This window comes from Mesoplodon bidens (genome assembly GCF_964165515.1).
Source record: "Mesoplodon bidens genome assembly, chromosome: 9".
Taxonomy (NCBI): domain Eukaryota; kingdom Metazoa; phylum Chordata; class Mammalia; order Artiodactyla; family Ziphiidae; genus Mesoplodon; species Mesoplodon bidens.
The window spans coordinates 103,706,242-103,726,987 of record NC_138166.1 but is presented as its reverse complement, the minus strand read 5'-3'; the positions used below and the strand labels follow the sequence as shown (position 1 = coordinate 103,726,987).

The following is a 20,746-nucleotide window of genomic DNA, read 5'->3' as shown; positions in this document are numbered from 1 at the left end:
CGATTACCTCCTTCCACTCACTTAATTAGCATTTCATAAGTCAGACAGAAAGACAAGTATTGTATGATCTCATTTATATGTGGAATCTAAAAAATCCGAACTCATGGCAACCGAGAGTAAAATGGTGGTCACCAGGGGGCAGAGGGTGGGGTGGGGGGAAGGGTGGGGAGATGATGGTCCAATGAAACTAGCTTCCAGTTAGAGGATGAATATGTTCTGGGCATTGACTTCCCAGGCTCCTTATTTTTTTATTTTATTTTATTTTATTTTGTAGGATATATTTTATTTATTTATTTTTTAACATCTTTATTGGAGTATAATTGCTTTACAATGGTGTGTTAGTTTCTGCTTTGTAACAAAGTGAATCAGCTATACGTATACATATATCCCCATTTCTCCTCCCTCTTACATCTCCTTCCCACCTTCCCTATCCCACCCCTCTAGGTGGACACAAAGCACCGAACTGATCTCCCTGTGCTATGCAGCAGTTCCCACTAGCTATCTATTTAGAGTGAAGTTAAGTCAGAAAGAGAAAAACAAATACCGTATGCTAACACATATATGTGGAATTAAAAAAAAATGGTTTTGAAGAACCTAGGGGCAGGACAGGAATAAAGACGCAGACATAGAGAATGGACTTGAGGACACGGGGAGGGGGAAGGGTAAGCTGGGACGAAGAGAGAGAGTGGCATGGGCTTTTATACATATATATATATACTGCCCAGGCTTCTTATAAGGAACGTATTCTCTCTGCTCCTCCAGGGATAATCCTGCAGTGGCATCAGCACAGGGGAATTGTCACCTGGTAACAGTCTTTTCTAAAGAGACACATGTTTGAAAACCTATGTGGAGCCAAAGGCTTAGAGGCATAGGAGTTGATGGTGCATCTGGCGAACAGCTTCCCTCCCCGCTACGAGTCGGAGAAGAGTCGGGGAAGAGACAGCCCCTGGCCCCCCACCCAGACCCTCCATTATAGCTGGGCATCGCCCCGCTCTATCAAACGCAGCCCCACTCAACTTCCTACACATACCAGACTCTCATCTGATGAAATTCATATTTTGTTCTCATTCTCTACATTTTGGTTAAGCCACATAATAACCCTAACAGCAAGAACAACAATAAACGCCATCCCTCAGCAAGCACTTTCTTCATACCACGTTCCACGCCATGTACTTTAAGCAGATTAACTTAATCCACATGGTGACCCCTACAAGATATGCATTGTTATCTCCATTTTACAGATGAGGCAACTGAGGTCTTGAGAAGTTAAGTATCTTAATCCAGACCATGCCTTTAGCACGTGCCAGCAGCAGGATCGGAATATGACCCTTCAAGTCCAATGTTTTTGTTATTAATGGTCCTTGAAAACCAAAACAAATTCAATAAAACTTCCTTCTGCTTTTAAGGCTTCGGATGGGGGCCTTCAGACTCCGAGACGGAGGAGGTGGTTGTGATGCTAGCTCGGGCTTCTAGGTTCACATCTGGCTGGGTTCCCGGACTCCCGGTGTAGTGGAAGGTGTCCTGGCTACAGCTGCCCATCCTTTGAGCTCAGTGTTGCAGGGTGAGCACCACCCACTGGGCCCTTCTATCTGCACTTGGCTGTCACCCCGAGAGCTGAGGTCTTCCCCACGGCTGCCAAGCTCTCTGCAGGCACCTACACCTGCGAGGGGCAGGAGGCAAATGCACTCCAATCCTCGAGTCTATTCTGTCTGCCATTTATTCCATCTGACAAAGTGTTTTCAAGAACAACCTCTTCATCTAGTATCTTATGCTGAATTACTGACATTTCGGTAGCATGAATTTTTACAGTGGTAATGAGCTATTTTTAAAAATTCGTTTTCAAATAAAAAAAATAAAATCAGATAATGAATTTAGGTTAAAAATACTAGACAGAATAAACGTATACCTGTCATAAGCCTTCCCACATCACAATGCATAGCAACTGAATATAAAGCAAAAATACATAGAAAAGCAATTAAAATTTAATCAAAACACAAATATACTGGTAACCTTTATTCTGCCTATTTCAGAATTAGACAGCTGTGTTAGATCAAAAATGAGGACAGGGCTTCCCTGGTGGCGCAGTGGTTGGGAGTCCACCTGCCGATGCAGGGGACACGGGTTCGTGCCCCGGTCCGGGAGGATCCCGCATGCCACGGAGCGGCTGGGCCCGTGGGCTATGGCCGCTGAGCCTGCGTGTCTGGGGCCTGTGCTCCAGCAACGGGAGAGGCCGCGGCAGTGAGAGGCCCGCGTACCGCAAAAAAAAAAATGAGGACATAAAAAAAGAACTGAATAATACAATTTTATAGTTTTTAAATGGAAAAATACATCGTGTATATATATCCATAGAATGTTTACAAGAATTAATTACATACTTGGCTAAAGAAACTGTATAGGGCATGCTCTATGATTAAAATAAAGCTAGGAATAAGTAGTTTTTATAAATAGATTGAAATTATAATTAATAAAATACTTTGGATCAAAAAAGAAATCAGGGGCTTCCCTGGTGGCGCAGTGGTTGAGAGTCCGCCTGCCGATGCAGGGGACATGGGTTCATGCCCTGGTCCGGGAGGATCCCACATGGCGCGGAGCGGCTAGGCCTGTGAGCCATGGCCGCTGAGCCTGCGCGTCCGGAGCCTGTGCTCCGCAACGGGAGAGGCCACAGCAGTGAGAGGCCAGCGTACCACAAAAAAAAAAACAAAAAACAAACAAAAAAACAAACAAACAAAAAGAAATCAAATCTGCAATTACAAATGGTTTGGAAGGGAGTGAAAATGAAAATACTTCATCAAAAATTTAAGGATCAGAATAAAGGTTGTATTTAGAGGAAAAAAATAAAAATAAAAATTTGTTTTCTTTAAAGTGGTAACTCGAATCCTATGAAGTGACCCAGTGGGAGTGCAAAAACCTTCCGCCTGGATTTTCCTGAACCCTCCACTGACCCATAGAAGTGTATTGTGATGCCATCTGGGAGGAAGAAGCATGAGCCAGTGCCAGTGAACAGGTGAAGTAAGACCCTCGCTTTCTTTTCTTTTTTTTTTTTTTTTTTTTTTTGCTGGTGACATGTTAGAAAGAAAAATAACCTCCTTTGATAAAATGGTATTGTTAAGTAGGCGGGAAAACAGCACTGACACAAAAGGACTCCTAAGAAGTTGACTTTTAAAGTTTAGTTTCCTTAGAGCAGTCTCAGTCCTTTAGAGTCACAGCTGTTACATCCCAGGCCTAAGAAGTGTAATCATCACTAAGGTACAGCCTGGCCCAAGACTCTGCAAAGGTGTCTCCACCAGGTAACTCGGAGAACACAGGTGTAAAGGTTTCCATGAGGAAAGGCTGCTGGAACTCGGGGAGGAAAGCCCGATGGACGTGTGGGGCTGGACAGAATCAACAGGACAGCAGGTGAGCTAGTCACTCCTGGGAGGAGGCCCGGACTTTGGTGTCTTGGCTGAGCAGGGAGAGACCTGGGAGGGCTTTGTGCCAGCAGAATCATTTTATCCAGATTGGAGGGTCCAAGAGGCTCGGGCAGCTACCGATCTCCTGCAGCTCCCGCTGTGGACAGGACACTAAGCCTGGGCGGAGTGGACAGAGACGGGGCGGGGAACATTTCTGAGGGTGACTGCGCAACACAAAGCAATCACGGTTGCCAAGAGCTGTTGACCGTGGTGACAGAGGCACCTTCCATCAGAAGCGGAAGTCGGTGAGGAAAGAACCATGCCTCTCTTCTGCAGCTCCAGGAGCTGGCAGAAGGTCCAGGACACGGGGAGTGTTCAGTAAACAGATGAGCGTCCAAACTGTGCATACACAAAAGGACTGGCCTGCCAGGTCCTTCACGTTTAGCTGGCTGACAGGCCACATCTGTCACCCCCCAAGAGTTCTGGGGCTGTGGGCAAATGCTTAGGAGTCCAGTCCCCACTGCCCTGAGACCTTGTCAGGAGAGCTGATATCTGAACCGTTCGTGAAAAAAAGCAACTTTGTTAAACAAAGACTCCTTGACTCTCCTGGATAAATTATTCTATCCATGACTTTGCCTGGAAAAGTATCCTAAGGTCTAACAAGCCATGTCATCGTGAAGTCAAGGTGAATCCCAACTTTGGTAAACATGCTTCACTGTGTTCTCTGGTCTCCAGGGAGACACAGAGCAGCAGCTCACTGTCATCCGTGCCTCAGCCTCCCGCCCTGGGTGATGATGGGTAAGTCAGCTTCCTCTTCTGAGGGGGTGCAGAGCCCTGGGCACTCCTTAGTTTTCTTCCACTGGGCTGCCACATCCCCATCCCCATCCGCTCCCCAAGGATGGCGCCAGCCCTGTCCGCCACCAGGTTCCTTCACCAACCTCTCTGCTTGCTCTTCACTTTGCAATTCTGAAGACTTCCCAACTGCCTTATTGTTCATTTGTCCCCATCCTGGGAGCAGGCCAAGCAAAGAGAGACCCAGTCTCTTTGTCTCTGATCCACCAAGTGGACCTGCACAGACTCCAGCCTCAAATCCTTAATGTTGTCTAATGCTGTGCAGTCGCGATTGCAGAAGTTCCCACGTCACTTGGTTCTAAAAGAAAACATTGCTATGCGACAAATTCAGCAAGTTCCCTGTGCTGGTGTGTTAGCCCGCAAGGTGCCCTGAAGAGGCCTGAACTCAAACGCCGTCAGCCGTAAGCACAAAGAAGGCCACTGCAGCTGCCCTCAGTGTTTGTGTGTTTTTACTAAATGTCTCTAGCAGAGATGACATGCAAGGAAATGAAAGGATAATTTGATCTTATTCTAGGGCAGCAGAGACAAAACCTCACATAAATAGACAAACACGCACGGGGGCAGAGCTTCACGAAAAGGTCAAAGAACTCAGAGACATTCTCAATTTAGGCAGAGACTCATCTGCAGAGGATACCTGGAGAATGATACAATATGGAGAGAAATTTTGATATAGTTTATGTTTTAGTGTAAATCACTACGTACACTGACTCCATAAATAATGGGAGAAAGGGGAAGCAAGGGGGGGGGAATCTGTTCAAAGTTTTACATGTATTTTCTCACTTAATCCCACTTAATCTATCCAAATCCATTTTCCTATCTCTAGGCTTTCAGTAGATGATGTCAAATTCTGGAAACAACCTGGTTATCCGTCTTGAACAACCAAGACCACAGACCAGCACCATTTCTGAAGCGACCTTCCGGCAGAATGGAGGCCTCCCCAAGGTCAAGGTTTTCCCTCCCCTCCAACAGTGCAGGGACCAGTCAGGCAGTGTTCATGACCTATGATGTGATCGAAGGTCTAACAAAACCTACCCTAAAAGGTAAGAGCCACTAACTGGAGGGCACGTGGAGGCGCTGGAGGAAACGCCTTTAAGCCCCTCCTGGGGCCCGGTGTCATCTTCCTGTGGTCTATGGGGTTCCCGACCCAAAGGCATCGCTGAGACCCCTCCTCACAAGGAGGCGGCGATGCTGGGAAGGTTCTCTGGTGAACTTTAACTGCAGCTGTGTTCTGTGCTCCCGAAGGAGAATTACTCATTAAAATTAGAGTCGGTTTCCTTTGGGGAGCAATATTTACTTTTTAAAATAAAAAGGCAATGAGATTCGTTAGTGTTTACAAGGTCTGCTTGTGGGTTTTGAATTATCTTTGGCAAGAGTGCCCACTGGGAGTACCAGTCAACTGGGTGCTGGTCCCAGGGGTCAGGCCTCCCCAGGTAAGGACAGCCAAGAGGGCATTTGATCCCCTAAAACATTTACTACCTGGCCCCTTACGGGAAAAGTTTGCTGACCCCTGCTCCAGGCTATAGGATATTTTCTAAGTGATGAGCTGTACTGCCTACTAGACTCAGTACAAGAACAGTATAATAAAAACTGCAAAGTTAAAAAAGTTTAAAAACTCAAAAATTCCATGAGCACATGAGTACTTCTGGTACTAAGCTCAACTATCAGCAATCACTACTTAACCGAACCTTTATTTCCTTGAAGCAGAAAGGAAGCTGAGCTTCCCACCCCGTTGGTAATATCCTAAACATACACGCAGATTCTGGCTATTTGTCTCCATCCAATTATTTTATGTTTAAGTGGCTGAGGACCACAAGAATGTATCAACTGATTATTAACCCGTCCATTCATGCGTTCACTTTTGACCTCAACAAATATTTCCTCAGCGCCAGGCGCTGAGCTAGGCACTCAGAACACACAGATGAAAAGTGCTCGAGGCTCAGACCAAAGGCCACCTCACCGGAGAGATGTGGGGGCAGGAAACTGTGTGTGATAGGAGAGTGCACGGTGACACGTGGGCACCTGGAGATGCCACCTGCCGTGTGGGCAGGGGAGCTTTCTCAGAGAAGGTGATGCCTAGTTTTGCTGCCGGTTATTCTTTAAGAGATGAATATAATAACTTCTGTAATCACTTAACCCAGCCCCGTCCACTGGGCAGCCTGGCATGAGTGTAAAGCCAATTGGCCAGGAGGCAGCGGTGGCTTCAGGCAGGGGAGGGAATGGCCCATGAGTAAGCTGCCCAGAGAATGATCAGCCCAGGGCCCCAGCTGCCCCGCATTCTAGACAGAATCCTAAAGCGTGTGTGCGTGTGCATGCATGCAATACACACCACCTCCTTTTGCAGCTGTGGGTTGGTTTTTCCTTAAATTGCAATCCCTTTCCAGAAGGCAGGCCTAGGGGGTACGGCCTTGTTATAGCATCCGGCCTCTCCCACGGGCCCACGTGAGTCTGCAGGTTTAGTGAGAATCACTGGGCAGGTAGAAAGACATCCCGACAACGCCCAAGTCTTGATGTTCTTCTCCGGATGACTATAAAAAGGCTGGACAATGACCACGCAGTAAGGTGCCCACTCCCCGTGCCCTCCCCGAGTGGTGCCGTGGGCCCCCAAAGGACCAAGGAGAAAGGGGAGAGCCCTCTACGGAGGTGCAGTGTCATGTTTACGGAATGACTTGATGGATGTGGGAAAGATTTGCTTCCCAGAAACGTTTCCCATCGTTGATTTTCAGAGGGACTTAACTATCAGAGATCAGTCACGTAAGTCTTAAACACTGAGGACTTCTGCAGTGTCCTGTGGAATTGCACTTTCTCCTTGGGTAAGAGTTAGCGCCCTTGAGCAATGATGACTTTCCTCTCCTGGTCCTGACTGTGTTGAAGGACCGCTGTCGTCCTGCCGAGTCAGCCTGCAGCACCCTCCCGACCTGCCGTCACTGGTGTAGATCCTTAAACGTGCCTTTGGAAACCTCTGCTCACTAAGTGCGCAGCACAGGAACACTCGGGGAACAGCTAAAGCAGCCTTGTGGCCGATTCCCTCCTGTCTCTTCAAATCAGTTTGAGGCAATGGAATGAATACGAAACCAAGAAAGAAATAATTGTACTGTTGGGGAAAGTAGGACTATTTTACTTCCTAAGACAGTAGGCAGCCTATCCAGTAGAATCTTGCCCCAAGATTTTTAAAAATGATCATTTTCTGTGCTTTTTCTGGGAAAAGAAAGCTTTTAAAATGCAGCTTTGTTCATCAGCTTAAAGATGTAGAAGACAATGGTGACATGATCAGCCACCATGTCACCTGATCTTCAAACTGCAGACACCTTCTGCAGCCTCCTGAATGGAACTGACAACTATCATCCGGTGTTGGACAAATGCAACGCTGGAGCTGGGACAAACCTGCAAGGCCACCTCATCCAGATTTTCCACTCAGTGGCTGGGCCAGGTGACGGCAGCCTGGCAGCTGGTTTGTGAACATCCAGGGTTAGAACCTTCGTCTTCTAACCGGTTGTTCAGACCCCTTTGCACGACACCATCCTGGCCATTCAGTGTCTTGAAACATCTTAGTTTTGCCAGTTTGAGTGGGAATCATGGAGATAGTCAGTGTAATGCAGAGGGGGCCACACTAGCCGTGGAGGACTCTGCAGATGCTACTGGCAGGGAGCCCGGCTCTACCACGGCCAGCACATCGACTTTTCTCATAAAACCTGCCAAAGAAAAGAGCCAGAGCTCCAAGAGCAAAGCAGAAGAACCTTTCATGATTCCATGATTCTGATCGTTCCCATCTGTGGCCCTCTGACGAGGTGTATCTCAGATTCACAGTACGTCTATAGCCCATAAGCACACAGCTCCAGTCAGGGGCTGCTTTAAGGATAAAGGGTACCAGAACCAAGGCATATGCTCTCCCAATTCAAGACGGTTCTCAAGCAAAAGAAATGGCCATTTACATATGCAGATGTTCTGGGGGACTTTTTCAAAACTTAAATTCACACAAACACAGATTCTGAGTATAGTGAGATATATACAGTCTATAAAACGGAAACTTCAACACAGAAAGTTGGTCACTGAAAGCGACGTGCTTACCAGCTGCTGACCCTTGGGGCCCCATCCTGCATACTGAAGTTTTGCGTTGCTGACTTCTGGTGGATCTAGACTTTGAGGATCCCTGAAAGAAAAAAAACAAGCAAAGAAAAATGGTGGGAAACAAGCATTTAAGATGCTGTAAGATTATCCTCCAGCTGAAACTTACTCCTTTGTCTTCCACTGAATCAATTTCAGGAACTTGTGTTATTAAATAAAACATCTCATTCAGCATCCATTAGATTTCTTCAGATATATATATATATATATATATATATAATTATATATTTATATATATAATTATATATATTTATATATGTATATAAAATTTACATGAACCTGCAATAGATCCATCACTGCTTAGCTTCAATAGTAAATATTCATCAAGAGAGAACATGCAGAGAGGTCTGTAGATCAGCCTTTAAAATACCCATAATAGTCAAAATTAAAAATGGAAATGCATAGCTATGCAGTAATAAATCCCCACAACTTATGTTTCCATCTTTGGCTTTCCTGGCAGATAGGTGTTTTCCCAAGCATAATGCCCGGTCATTCTGACCTTTTAAAACCGGTGGTCTCAGGACAGAGTCCACCCTTTGGTTTGTGTTGATAAGGAGGGAGGGAGGGAGGGACAGAGAGACAGAGAGACACTGAGGTGAGAAGGAGTGAGAGGAAGCATGGGAGAAGGATTTTTTTCTTTCAAACATCACTTACATTTTTCATTCTTAATTTACTGATATGCAAAACACCATGCTAAAAAAAATCCCGTCTATGTACTTAAATAAAGGTAATAATGAATAAAAGTCATAACAAAAAAGAAAAAAACACTTTTGTAAATATGAAATATTTCAGCATATTTTGTAGCTACCACTGTGTTCACGTGTAGGAGAGACTGAGGTCCATGTTTCTTCTGGATGCTGCTGTTCCCTGTGTCCTGCTGAATAGGCCAGACTGTCAGGGGAGCACCCTATCTATCACTCGGCTATGATGCTTCTTGTGCAGAAGACACAGCTATGAATGTGCTCATTCATCTGCAGAGAGACTAGGGTTGAGTGGTCTTTGGTGAATTTTAAAGACGGTGAATTTTAGGAGTTGCTTGAACCAAGACGAAGCAAGAAGGGAAGGGAGGTGAAATGCGTAAGGATGTGCTGATTCAGAGCTTGAATCAGTAGAAAATTCTGAAGTAAATGTTTAACAATACTATCAGGGCAAAGCAGAATACATTTCAGAGTAAAAAGTGTCAGGGAAGACAAGATAGTCTGCAAAGCCCCAGGGTAGTTTTAGATGGCATGGAGATGGGTCTGGAGAAACCAGGGAAGCCTGAAGGTGGGTGATAAGGTACGGAGTAAGGGGTGACCATGACAGGAGGAGCTGGCTGGGAAGGCTGGTACCCAGGCAGTTAGAAGAGGAAGCGCGTCTAACATTCCAGCTTCCACATGATTTTAACAAATCCCACCATTTGTATGTTTTTAATATTTCCAAGTATTTTCATAAACATAGGTGATTTCCTCTCTAACCCTGTGGAGGGAAAGGCTTTCTAAGGATGACTCAAAATCCAGAAGTGATAAAATAAAAGAGGGGTAAATTTACATAAAAATTAAAAAATTTTTGCATGACAAAAACCCACAAACAATAGAAAACTGGAAGAAAATATTAATAACAAATACCATGGAAAAATGGCTAATATCCCTATTACATAAATAACTCTAAAATATGGAGGTTATAAAAGACCAAAACAAAAAAATAAGAAAAACACATGAACAGATAATTCACAAATATAGAAAAATGGTCCTTAAATGTATTAAAAAGTACTCAAACACAGGCAAAGTTAGAGAAATACAAATAGAAACTACAGTGATATCATTTCTCACCTATACATCCACACACGTACATACAGATAGATCCAAAATCCAGATATATGAGTCCACAGGTTAGTACACATACATACATGTCCTTGCTCTGTTCATAGAGAAGACTAGATCCAGTAACCACCAGTAACAACGAGCCCGCCCAGTGGGCTCACATGCTGCTCTCTCAGCACCATCTTCCAATTAAAAAATAAATAAATAAAATAGTGCTCCTAGGAGAAGAAATTTATCCAGGCTAGAACAAGAAAAATGCAGGAGGAGTCTGGAACATCTTATGGGCCAGAAAGTAAGGAAATACTCAAAAAAAGGTAGAGCTTGTTAACAGAAGGCAGAACCTCACTTACAGGGATCTCTCACGGCCAAAGCTGGAATAATCTGAGCAAAAAAAAAAATAATGATAATACTGGATTAACCCACAGAATAAAGCAAATATCCATGAATCCTTACTAATATAAATAAATAATCCAATACATAACAAAGTGGGGTGGGGGGAGAGCCAGCTCTTCCTCACAAGAGAATTCCAATCAATCCACGTAGAAGGGGAGAAGGAAGGAGCATCACCCTTGGACGAACACCACAGTGATGAACCTTGCAGACAAGATCCACCGAGAGATGCTGAAATCAGTGGGTGAAGTCTGAGGAGAAACAAGATCTGCACAGTCGCAGGATACTTATCAACCACAAAGGGGAAGAAGACGGCAACTCTGCAGGGAGAAGCTTGGCAGACAGCAACTCAACCCAGAGATCCGGGTCAACACCCCCAGAAGTGAAACACATCAACATCACGAACCTTCAGCAAGATGCACTGAGAGACAACATCCTATATATGGTATCGTCACCGGCAAACCCCGTCAACGATTCCCGGAGAATGAAAACAGAATCTGGGTACTAAGTCTAACCTTTTCTTCCTTTGTGCTTAGTCTAGTTCCACTTGCTCACAGGGGGTCGCGTGCAGAGGCCTCGCCCGCTCAGACCAGAGTTTCTGACGCGAAACGGCTGCGCCTGACGCCTCGGCTCACGGCCCTGTGCACAGACGCTGCTCACAACACCGCGATTCAAGATGGCGGCAGCGGGCCGTGCGCAGAACCGCTGCGCCCGGCACTTTGCGATCTGGAGCGTGAGCGGCGCCGCTGCCCCGCCCCCGAGAACCCCGCCCCCTCCCCCGGCCAGACCCTTTAAAGCAGCCCCGCCCCGGCCTGGCGGCAAAGAGCCTGCTCTAGAGCGCAAGCCGTTCTTCGCTCAGAGAACAAAGCTTCTTCCCTCTGCCTCTGAACTGAGCTCCGTCCCCTTCTACTGGCTCCAGCGACACCGCGCAGGAGACCCCTATGGGGACCAACTTGGATGGGTCGGTAACAGTATATTTGCCAAAAATGCATTGCCTTACTCCAATCATGAGAAACCTTCAGACAGACCCAAATGGAGGCGCTCACCAAAACAGCTGACCAGTGATCTTCAGAAGTGATCTTTCTTTCCACGAAAGACAGGAAAGACTGAGGAAACGTCATAGCCTGGAGGGGACTGAGGGGAAATAACATCTACAGGAATGTGGGATCCTGAGACAGAAAAAGGACACTGGTCGAAAAACTGGTCAAATGCAAATAAGGTCTGTAATTGAGTGAATAATATTGTACCAATGTTAACTTTCTGTCCTTGATAATTATACTGTGGTTATAAAATACACTGACAGTAGGAGAAGTGGGTTGAGGGATAGAAGAGAATTCTTTGTACTATTTTTGCAACTTTTCTTCACCCAAAATTCTTCAAAATAGAAAGCTAAAAAATTCCAAAGAATCTTAATAGCTTATGTCTCATTGGTCATAAACATTATTATAGGAAATAAAGAACAGTTAGAGAATTCCCCTCCCAACATACTGTAATCTCGATATTGAATTGAAAAAAAATTACTTCCATATCTAGACAGCATCAGCACTCAACACACACATTTGAATAAGCAAATAAGTAAGGATGGAGGGGTTATGGGGGTGGCCCTGAGTAAAAGACCTTTTGCAGGTTTGAAGGTCTAATGCATTCACCTGGCCTGGGTTGATTTAGAATTTTCCAAGCACAGAGGACAGGGTAAGAGATCAGAAAGGAACAACCTTACTTAGTATTGAAATTCAGTTTGTTAGATTATGGTTTCTAGCAGGTGCCTAGGATATTCAGGAACAGCAGACTTAACTCCTCTTGAATCTAACGAGTGTCAATTTCCATAAATGCTACCTGGAAACAGTACCTCCAGTGGATCAAGTGTCTCAGAAGGTTGGGTGAGTGCCCGGCCATGCACACCTTCCAGCTTTATGACCTCTGCTCCCCTGCACCCAGGAGACCTTTACACCCTCTCTAGAGACAATGCACACTTCCCTCTGCTCATCACCGACACATCAGAGTGTCCCCGGTGTGGAGGCAGCACAGTAACAGGAAGAACCACAGGCTGGGGATCAGAAGTCTAGCAGCTGAGTGCCAGCTACCCGAGGCACAGAGCATGCGCCAGGGCTGATCACACATGACCACAGACCACATGACTCAATAGTATACTGTATTACATTATACATACTGAAACCAGGTAGCACAGCGCTTATCTAGGAGATGTTTGAAAAATGCCCATTTGTTTACTCATGGGTAAACTGGTAAATATTCAAGTCACCCATGCACCACTATCTAGGTGTAATTCTAACCAGAGGCACAATCATCTACCATCTGTAGGGACAAATTTACTCCACAGAACACAGCAAGCCAACGCATGTCCTACGCTTCTGTATTGAATGGGAACTTGGGTATAGAGAAGTCAGCTCTCAACCATGTCCTCATTTGTTTCTATGAACTAAGCCTGTATTTTAGCATCTGCCTGCGACTGTGTCGGATTATTTTGCTTTCATGTTAAAAGTGCCTTTCAGCCTTATCTCTTCCAACTCCCCCCTCCAATGATCCACTTGATGGTCATTCATCCTCTGCTCAAATCTCCCACTGAATGGCTCCCCTCTCACAAGCCTAGCAAACACCCAACTTGGTTTTATGTTCAGTCTACCTCCTTCATAGACCATTGGAAGCAGCAGAGAAAAGCACGGAGCCAGCTGGAGTCTCCAACCCTTCCCGTCATCATCCTTACAACCAAGTCTTGGGTGGGCATGTTCTCAACAACTCCAATCTTTTGCTGCTCTCTTCACAACCCCTTCTATCTACTGCCTCTGAGCAGAGGCCCACCTGTGGGGCAGACAGGAAGGGGCCCCCAGTTCTGATCACCTTCCAGGAAGAACCTGCGGCTCGGCTCCCAGCTGCTCACGTCAGGAGTCGGCTTTAGCTTTCATGCCAGGCCATGCTCACCTTGGGCAGCCCCCGGCCCACGACTGATCATGGCCGGGGCACTGGAGCCTGACACTTTCACCCAGTGCAGGGTCCTCGATGGGCAGTCTTTGCTCTGAGCTCCCCATTGGGTTGTCCCAGGTGGTCAGACATGCAGGAGTCTGAGGCCCAATCCGGCTTCTTCTCCTTTTCCCAGCCTTGCAGCTGCCATGTTTGCCTTGGGGCCTGAAGCTTTTTCCTCCCAATCCTGCTGCTGCCCTTTGGTCTTTCATAGGCCTCACTCTTAATGTAGGTTCAGCCTTTGCTTCCAGGAAGGCTCAGCTGGCACCCCACCTCCCTGCTACCAGAGGCAGGGGCATCCCCTCTGCCCACACATGTAGGTACCCGTCCGTCCTCACTCCAGCGTCCGAGGATGAGGCATCCCCTCTCCTGTCTAAGCCAGCTCCTCCTGTGTACCTCCTTTTCCATTCCAGCCTAGAACCATCAAATCCTTTCCTTCCCACTTACCTTCCTGGTAAACCTTATTATTTATTTTTATTAGTTATTAGTTATTTTTGAAAATTAACATTTATTTTCCAGGGCAGTTGTAGGTTTACAGAAAAACTGAGCAGAAACTACAGAGTTCCCACATGTCCCCTCTCTCCTGGCATCAGTTTCCCGAATTAAGAACTTCTTGCACTAGTGTGGTACATTTGTGACAACGGATGCACCAATATCAATACATTATTGTTAACTAAATTCTATAGTTTACATTAGGGTTCACTCTCGGCCTCGTGTGCTCTATGGGCTTTGACAGATGTACAGTGTCATGTATCCACAATCACAGGCTCAGAAGAGTCTCACTGCTGTACAAATCCCCTGTGCTCCACCTACTCATCCTTCCCCCTGACCCCCAGCCCCTGGAAATCACTGAATTTTTTTTTTACTGTCTCCATAGTTTTGCCTTTTCTAGAATGTCATTGAGTTGGAATCATACAGAGTGTAGCCTCTTCAGATTGGCTTTTTTCACTTAGCAATATGCATGTAAGGTTCTCCTGTGTGTTTCTGTAGGTAACTTTTTAAAAGATTTTATTTTATTAAAGTATAGTTGATATACAATGTCGTGTTAATTTCTGCTGTATAGCAAAGTGATTCAGTTATACACATATATACATTTTCTTTTTCGTATTCTTTTCCATGATGGTTTATCACAGGATACTGAATATGGTTCCCTGTGCTCTACAGTAAGGCCTTGTTGTTTATCCATCCTACATATAATAGTTTGCATCTGCTTATCCCAAACTCCCCATCCTCCCTCCCCCACCCCACCCCCTTTGGCAACTACAAGTCTGTTCTCTATGTCTGTGAGTCTGTTTCTGTTTCATAGATATGTTCATTTGTGTCATATTTTAGACTCCACATATAAGTGATGTCATATGGTATTTGTCTTTCTCTTTCTGACTTCACTTAGTATGATAGTCTCTAGGTCCATCCATGTTGCTGCAAATGGCATTATTTCATTCTTTTTTATGTCTGAGTAATATGCCACTGTATATATGTACCACATCTTCTTTATCCATCCACCTGTCGATGGACATTTAGGTTGCTTCTATGTCTTGGCAATTGTGAATAGCATTGCTATGAACATAGGGGTGCATGTGTCTTTTTAAATTATAATTTTTGTCTGGATATATGCCCAGGAGTGGGACTGCTGGATCCTATGGTAGCTTGATTCTCAGTTTTCTGAGGACCCTCCATACTGTTCTCCACAGTGGCTGCACCAGCGTACACTCCCACCCGGTATAGGAGCTCTCTTTTCTGTGGAGTCACGTTTATGCAGCCCCAGCCTCCCTAGGACTTGCTCCATCTGCACTTTCTACCTTCATCCTCTCCTCCTTCTTACTCCTTTCCACGGGGGCACCTTCCCATCTATGTACAAAAGACACGTAATGCAGGAACAAACAAAACACGCCGAACCTGACGCGGCATCTCCATCCACTTACGATTCACCCCCTGGTCTTCTCTCCCAGACCTCAGTGAGCAGTAGGTCCCATTCGGGGCCATTTTCTGACCTCCGACCCCATCCTCAACCTAGTGGAACGTGGCTTCCATCTCACTGTGAGGCTGAAGCTGCTCTTGAGATCTCCCATCACCATTGAGTTGCCAAGTTCTCCTTCTGTGGCCTCTTCCTCCTCTGCCAACTCCTTCAGAGTGAGTGACCTGGGTTCCGCCAGCCGCACCTTCTCCTCTCGTTCCACGCTCCCCACCCTGGTGATTGCTTCACGGTCAACCTCAGTTCCTACTCTGAGGAGCACCAACACTGCACCCCAGCCCGGGTCTCCCCCCAAACCTCAGACGGCGTACAGGGTGTCTCCACATAGACATCCCACTAGTCCTCAGTGTTGACACGAGTGAAACGAAGCCCCTTCTGCCCCCTGCTCTGGTGCTGACACCACAGTCCCCCCAGTCATGCAAACTAGGAACCTGCTGCAGGCATCTTAGAGGTCAAGTAGCCAAAGCTCTATGTTGTGGGTCAAATTCTGTCCCCACGAAAGATATACTGAGTCCTGACACACAGTACCTGTGAATAAGACCTTATTTGCAAATAGGGTCTTGGCAGCTGTCATCACATTAAAATAAGGTCATTCTTGAAAAGGAGGGGAGGCTAACCCAAATCCAGCAGCTGGAGTCTTCATAAAATGAAGAAAAGACACAGAGGGAGAGGCCATGTGATGATGGAAGCAGAGATCAGAGCGATGCACCCAAAGCCAGGAGCACGGAGGACTGAGTGCATCCTCCAGAAGCTGGAGGAGGTGAGAAAGGGCCCCTACAGGTGTCAGAGGGAGCATGACCTCGCTGACACCTTGATTTCGGAACTCTGGCTTCCAGAACTGGGAGAAAATAAATTTCTGTTGTTTTAAGCCACTCGGTTTGTGGTAATTTCTTACTGTAGCTCCAGGAAACTAACAACCTTTCATTTCTCAGGGAAACTGAAGCCCTGAGTGGTAAGTGATTTGCTTAAGGACACAGAGCTGATCAACTTTTGTTTGAAGATTAATCTCCTGTTTTGGTCAAAGGGAAAAAAAAATCTCCAACTGACTGAGGAACAAAGTAGAAAGACCCTCAGAGAGGAGACCAAAGTAAACCCAAGAAAGCTTTATCTGCTGACCTCTGGCTGTGCTTTCACATGGCTCCCTGTGGAGCAAGCTTCTCCATCAGAGGGGCCTGGATGCCGACTTCACATGTGGAGGACCACTCACAGTGCTCTCTGCCTGGAGCCCAAGACCTGGTTCATTGTCATCAAATGATTTTGCATCATGGACTGGATTATTCTGAAGGATGTGTGTGTGTGTCGTGTGTGTGTGTGTGTGTGTGTGTGAATAAGAAAGAAAATGCATGAAGCTATGTATTTATTTTGGGGTTGGTTGGTGCCCTCCCCCCATTTTTCTGTCTTTTTATTTACATATTTATTTTAAAGAATCTGGGCTTCCCTGGTGGCGCAGTGGTTGAGAGTCCGCCTGCCGATGCAGGGGACACGGGTTCGTGCCCCGGTCTGGGAAGATCCCACATGCCGCGGAGCGGCTGGGCCCGTGAACCATGGCCGCTGAGCCTGCGCGTCCGGAGCCTGTGCTCTGCAACGGGAGAGGCCACAACAGTGAGAGGCCTACGTACAGCAAAAAAAAAAAAAAGAATCTATGGTAAGCTCTGTGATGAATCATCCCCAGGGTGAAGATAGATCGGTAAAAAAAAAAAAAAAAGATTAAGGAAGAATAAAATTATCTGGACTTATTACATCTCAAAATAATCATGCAATCAGTTCTGATTTTGCTTATTTGAGCAATAAACGAAATAGGGCATAAATCATGATGAATTTTGAAAAGTAAATTAATGTAGTGAAGTTTACTCATTTATCTTCTGAGGCTAGTTCAGGGGATCGAAAAGCTTCCCCAGAAAAACAGCATTTGGAAAAGAAAAGCAAAAAATTACTTTTTTGGCTCCTAAACTTTCGTGGTGAAAGACATCAAAAAATAGAATTTTCTTTTTTTTTTGGCCGCACTGTGCAGCATGCGGGATCTTAGTTCCCCAACCAGGGATTGAAACTGTGCCCCCCTGCATGGAGCATGGAGTCTTAACCACTGGGCCACCAGGGAAGTCCCCCAAAATAGCATTTTCAATATTAAATGATAAGTGTTTTCTGAGTCTTCCTATGTGCTTTGCACGGTGGGTAATATAAAAATATAAGATACACTCCTAGTCCTGGAATAGTGTCTGACACATTGTAGATATCCATATGTATTGACTGAATAATGAATAAATGGATGGATGGATGAACAAATGGGATCTAGTCTAATCACCATTATTGATGGTCAGTAATACTGTAAGCTGATACAGCACTTAAAGATTTGCATTATCATTTTTTATGTGTATCTTAAATTACACAGTTAAATTCTTGAGGGCAGGAATCCTTATAGGCAAAAACCCTTCCTGATGGGCCAACATTTGAGTACATAACCTACTATTCATTTTAAGATGTTTCTATGTCTATGGTGTATCAGAAGTTCCTTTCCTCGTGAAAGATCTGGATATAGAAGTTTTGAGGCAGAGATGCTCTACCCACAGAAAGAGTGACTCTGGGAGGTTTGTTCTGAAATATTCATGATGTATCCCCCACCCCATCTACAGAGATACTTTAACATACATGGTCACAAATACAAGTACTAAAGAAAGTCATGCAGAAAGATTTTTTTTTTAAATAAAAGGGGACTTGCGTCTTATTTGTCACTGTATACCCAGTGTCTAGACCTGTTCAAGGAGGAGGTGGGGAGGGGTGGAGAGGGGTCCGGAGCCTTAGCCAAGTCTTGAAGTATATCCTGGGGGTGAGGAAGCACTCTACAGCTGATGGAGGTGATGGCTGCACAACTCTGGGAATACACAAAATACCACTGAATCATACAATTTACATGGATGAGTTGTATAGTATGTGAGTTACAGCTCAATAAAGCTGGGACAGGAAGTGGGAAGGGGAGGGGAGGAGGGGGAGGGCAGGAGGAGGAAGGGGGCAGGAAGAGGGGGAGGGGGAGGGGTAAGAGAAAGGAAGGAAGAAGAGGAAAACAGAAAGAACAGGAAAGAGGAGGAAAAGGAGGAGGGAGAGAAGTGGGAGGAGGGGGGAGGAGGGAAAAAGGAGGAGGGGGAGGAGGGGGAGGAGGAAAGACAGGGGAAGGCGGAGTGGGAGGGGGAAAGGGAGGAGGAGTCCTCACTGTGGCTGCTCCAGGGCATCAAGCCTCATGTGCAGAATCTAGGTTCAACGTTATTTCTGTTCGGCTAACGACCTAGAGCCAAGGCTTCATGCTCTAATGTTTCCTCCAGATGCGTTCCCTGAATTGGAATTCCCATGCCTCCTCCCTGGAAAGGGTGGATGATCTCAAAGATGGCAACAGCAGCAACAAGCCTGAGCCCACAGGCTGATGCACTGGATGGAAGTGGAGAGAAGTCTGCAGGACTAAGGAGCCCACCCGCTGTCCTTTGCCCCACCACACCCAGGGACCAGTGCGTGTTTGGTTAACCAAACTAAAGGAGCCAGCCCTGGTCAAAACTAACCAGCTAGGTTCTGGGTGCCTGTCAGCTTGGCCTCCAATCCCTCCAGAAAGCCCTCTCCATGAAACCAAGCAGGACCCTGTGGGGCTCCTGGGCACAAAAGCCTTTCTGTGTCCCCTGTTTCTTGTTTGTGGGGAACAGATTCCAGCCTCCATGACCTTCCCTGAGTTCCAAAGGGCAGGTTCAAACAGTTGCTAATCAGGGAAGGGAGGGGGTGCAGAATACAAGGGAGGAGCAGCCACGAAACAACAGTGCAGCCTTGGGGCAGGGTCCTGGGTCCCCCTCAAGGGATACACAGAACAATATCTTTGAGCTCTTCTGCAGAACTAACACCCCCCCCAAAATGGAAGATGTTAACTACTTGATGAAGCATTCTTCACTCCAGAGAAGGCCACAGTTTGATAACCTTGAGAACCAGAGAAGCTCATCAGGAGACCAGCTGAGGCCAGATTAAAGGAATGCAGGCCCTGCACACACCCTGATCCTTATCACCTTATCAGCAACCCTGCCTTTAACCCAATGCTATAAAACTCACCAAATCCTCCCAGGCTGGGGCACACGGTTTTGAGAGGCACAAGCCTGCTGTGTCCTCCTTTGCCTGGCATAGCAATAAAGCTGTTCTTTTCTACTTCACCCACAACTCGTCTCCAAGATTCGATTTGGCACCAGTGCACAAAGGGTGAGTTTTCGGCATCACCCTCTGCTGCTCAGAGAAGGTCCCACCCCCCACCCCCACCCCATGGCGCCACGTGAGGCTGCACTCTACATGGCTTGCACAAACCAGAACTTCCCATCTTCTTTTTTCCTACATCACCACTCGCCTCTTCTTGGTCCCTTTCCTCCAGACGCTGCTCTCTCAGAGTAGACGTGCAGTCAATGTGATGACACGTGTCACAGGCTCTCAGGTGAAATTACAAAAGGGGCTCTTTGGAAGCAATGCCCTAACTCTGTGCTGTTCTGAGTGGGAGAGAATGTGGCCTTTGGATTCAGACATGGGCTGGAATTCCAATATCTCCACTTAGAAGCTGTGTGGCCTTTAACCTTTCTGGGCTTCTATTTTCTTCTCTGTGAGATGGGGTCATTTCCCATGGGGTTACTGTGAGGTTTAAGTGAGCAGATCTAGCACCTGGGTCCTGGAAATCAGGGCAGAGGTGTGACTGCTATGATGTTACGGCTGCTGATGGTGGAAGAGGTGGAAGATGGGAGAGGTGGGCATGATTCATTTGTTCAAGGTTGTGCCAAAGTAAGATGGTCTGTGTGGTCTAAAGCTCTTGGCGCTCTCAGGCACCTTCGGGTTCAGGTAATCTTCTGCAGGTGGGATGCCAGTGTAGATACCCTTTGGGTTCACAGTGAGCTGTGCCAGCCTGGGCATCTGAGTTAACTGCTCTGTAATGGTCAGTGTCACACTCGGCTTTCTTCCACCTATTTGTTTACCTTCTTAGAGGTTCCACCTTACACCATACAGCATAAAAAACAAGTTTTTGACAGTGTGGTATTGGCATAAAAACAGACATATGGATCAATGGAACAGAACAGAGAGCCCAGAAATAAACCCACACACCTCTGGACAATTAGTCTACGACAAAGGAGGCAAGAATATACAATGGAGAAAAGACCGTCTCTTCAGCAAGTGGTGCTGGGCAAGTTGGACAGCTGCATGTAAATAAATGAAGTTAGAACACACCCTCACACCATGCACAA

The 20,746-nt window shown here is 46.2% G+C and overlaps 1 protein-coding gene across 5 annotated transcripts in view; it reads right to left on the bottom strand.

Annotated features, from left to right (window-relative positions):
- DPP6 (dipeptidyl peptidase like 6) overlaps positions 1-20,746 on the bottom strand; it is a gene marked incomplete at both ends in the record, with an annotated part of 1,069,187 nt that overhangs the window by 201,138 nt on the left and 847,303 nt on the right. For 4 of the 5 annotated variants that reach the window (XM_081243456.1, XM_081243458.1, XM_081243455.1 and 1 more), the window contains one exon: positions 8,307-8,388. The exons of the other annotated variant lie outside the window; for it this stretch is intronic. In XM_081243456.1, the coding sequence (XP_081099582.1) occupies positions 8,307-8,388 (82 nt within the window). The remainder of the gene's footprint in view (positions 1-8,306; positions 8,389-20,746) is intronic. 5 annotated transcript variants of the gene reach the window in all.